General features: G+C 36.9%; 1 protein-coding gene across 1 annotated transcript; it reads left to right on the forward strand.

The window, feature by feature from the left end:
- The first annotated feature begins 401 nt into the window (after positions 1-401).
- crabp2b (cellular retinoic acid binding protein 2, b) lies at positions 402-3,155 on the forward strand. The gene is made up of 4 exons (XM_084132174.1): positions 402-582; positions 1,723-1,901; positions 2,279-2,395; positions 2,758-3,155. The coding sequence occupies exons 1-4, from the start codon at positions 489-491 to the stop codon at positions 2,806-2,808; spliced, it is 441 nt and encodes a 146-aa protein (XP_083988300.1). The 5' UTR covers positions 402-488; the 3' UTR covers positions 2,809-3,155.
- Positions 3,156-3,441: the final 286 nt, after the last annotated feature.

Here is a 3,441-nt window from a genome sequence, read left to right on the forward strand (position 1 = left end):
CATAATGGAATGCCTTCTAATTCAGTAGGTGAGAACTAAATGTTACTAAAGTTCAATTAAATATAAAATATTATTTAAAACAAGTTACTGCAGAACTCGAAATTTAGAGGAGATGTGAATGATCCATGACATAGAAAGGAAGAGTCTGGTCTTGTAAGCATGCTGCAAGTTGCTTTGGATAAAAGCGCCTGCTAATGACAAATAACACGTATTAGGATGTAATTGAAGGAATTAGCAGTATGACCCGATCGCTCAAGTGAAATGGTGGGGCAAATAGGGGTCTAGTTGGATCTTTACTGGAAGCACGCTGTGCGCGAGCAGCGGCCGCCCAATGAAACGCCGCTACAGGCGCAAACGCTCCGGATTGGTCGAGAACTCAGCGCACATTTACAGGCTGATCCGAGAGAGAGAAAGACTGCTGAACGCCGGCAGATGAGAGGAGAAGAGCCGTCCAAAACAACTGTTTGAAAGAAAAGATAAGAAGAAACATGGAATCAAACGTGGAGAGAACGTTTGCTGACTTTTCTGGATCCTGGAAAATGAAAAGTTCAGAAAACTTCGAGGAGCTATTGAAAGCTCTCGGTGAGTTTTTAAAGATTTTTCATTATTATAAAAGAATATGTCTGAGATTATTAAAAGGAGAAATCATTCAAAGTTTTAAAGTTTAAAACACATTTGATCTTTGTATTCGTGCCGGGTTTTTTTTTTTTTTTTTTTTTTGATAAACGTTGTGAGGCTTAAAAGTAAAATCTATGTTGTTGTTTCTGCCTTGTAAAAGAGAAAAAAAAGCCTCATTAAAAGTCAGAAAAAGTGCTGGGATAAGAGGTATATATTTGTTATTATTACTTAGCCTACTTTAAAGAAAAACTATTATTACTTTAAAAAAAAAAATTACAATATAAAATTAGCCATTTTGTTATAATTTTGTTGTTTGCTATAAATCGAACCAAAAAAGCTATTTCGATGGTCCACTTTAGAAATTCTATAAGTTTGCAACTACATGTCAACTAACCCTCATTAGAGTATTAGTAGACTGTAGTAGACTGTTAGGTGTTAGGGTTCAGATTAGCAGAATAAGCTGACATGTAGCCTACTTGCAAAGTTACTTATAGTCAGTAAAATGTCTGTTGGGGGACCATCAAAATAAAGTGTTATCAGATAAGTTGCAAAGTTACTTATAGATAGTAGAATGTGTAGAATGTTTAAAGTGGACCATCAAAATAAAGTGTAAAAAAAAAAATATATATATATATATATATATATCTATGACTCAGTTTGACCATAAGCACAATCAATGGAGATCTGCATGGAGCAATGTTATGCTTCACTTCCTCATGGGATTGTGATTAGCCTCACAAACCCTGACACGGGGCCCCTCGGCCAGCCGTTCGGCTCTGCAGACACACCGTCCCTCGACCCCAATTATTCACGCCAGAGGAAGTTCAAACAGACTAAGTATGCTGTTGCCCCTAAAGGAAATATAATGAATCCACTGTCGTGACTCAATATTTAAAAAGAAATATATTTCCTTGGTGTAAACATTAAGACTGGGGCACCAAATTTTAATTGCATAAATATGCAACCGCTGTTTAAATCGTAAAACATTCCCGTGGAAATTGGACATGCTCATTAAACACAGGAAATTGGGCGTAGGAAAAACGGCTTTGATTTCTGATAAATGGCCTTTTAATTTCTTAGCACATTTGTGGGTGTGTTCAACAGGCGTAAATGTCTTTCTGAGGAAGATTGCAGTTGCAGCAGCCTCCAAACCAGCTGTTGAGATTACACAGCAAGGGGAAAGCCTCTCCATTCAGACTTCCACTAGCGTGCGGACCACTCATGTGTCCTTCACGGTGGGCGAGTCCTTCAACGAGGCTACGGTGGATGGACGCCCATGCACAGTAATACCACCCATCCATCCATCCATCATCTCTCTATCAATCCATCATTCCGTACATCATATTTTTCTCTCTGGAAATTGCTCAAGCATGTTACATAAGACGGAAATGTATTATAATTATCATATATAAAGTTTACTATTAGAAAACAATATCAATAAATATTATAAACTATATTATTATTTATATTTTCTAACACTAAACTCACAAAATAACACTAACACAAAATATTAATATATATGCTAACTTTATTTGATCTATACACACAAAAACTTTGATGCATGTTTTCAGCAAACAATCCTTTAATGTGACTATAAAGACATTATAAATTAATATCCCAGCTCTTTGTTGTTTTCTAACTATTTCAATTTCCCCTCAAGAGTTTTCCCAAATGGGAAACAGACAGTAAAATCACGTGTGAGCAGACACTGCAGAAGGGGGAGGGGCCTGAAACATCATGGACACGTGAACTGACCAATGATGGCCAGATGATTCTCGTAAGTACACCACTTAGGCTATTTGAATATATTCAACTGAATTATGCCAGTAGCATATAATATAGAGTACAACCAACCTACTCTAATGAGCATCTTAAAATGCTCAACACCTTACAGTGATAGATGTTGTTCATTCATTCTCATTATATTGATGATGAGTATGTTCACATTATTAGAAGTCACACAGCTCCCATTAAGGCCGCTTACAGTAAACAGGCCCCTCAATGCTTTGAATTCATTCAGAGAACAAGATCTGATTCGACATGTGAATATTTAACATGTGTTAATATGTTTAAGCCCATCGGATATGAATCTTAAATTGTTTAAACAGTTGCTGGTGGTTTCTGATGTTTATTTTCCAGACCATGAGAGCCGGAGATGTCGTCTGCACCCGTGTGTATGAACGAGACTGAAGGGTACTTAGACCTCAGTTCATTCCATCTCAACGATGTCCACAGTGTGCTAAATACTAGTTTATCATTGTACAAATAGCCTGTTCCTTCCACTTTTTATGTTTCACATGTGCTAAGTTTGTGTATCAGAGAAGGAGAGATGTTTGAAGGGTGAGAGGCGGTACTTGTATAAAGATAGTCGTGAGTTTGCATTGTTCTTTTTGGTGCATTATCTGAAAAGTGTATTTATTGTTGTTGTTTGTGCATTTTATTTTGCAGTTTCATGTATATGCCACAATGTGGCTTATCAATCAAAACTGTTTTTGGCAATAAACCTTTATACAAATAAACCCCCCAAAACCCCATGACTACTTCACTGTTATCATCTTGCCTGGATATATAAATCTCTTTGACACTGACCTTGTTTGCACTTTTCCACTTATTTTCTGCCTCATTCCTTCTCTTCAAAGTGTCCTTTGTGTCTGTTCTCGCTTTCTGTCTCCTGATCCAACCACTCGCTGGTTTGAACAACACTATAAATTTGTATTTCACGAGTGTACATCAATTGTTGAATTATTTCCTGGCAAAGAGTAAAGGGGGAATGAGGGAGAGGTATGGAAAGAGTGAGTAAACGTTAGAAAAGAAAAATGATTT

This window comes from Abramis brama, assembly GCF_963993115.1.
Source record: "Abramis brama genome assembly, chromosome: 12".
Classification (NCBI taxonomy): domain Eukaryota; kingdom Metazoa; phylum Chordata; class Actinopteri; order Cypriniformes; family Leuciscidae; genus Abramis; species Abramis brama.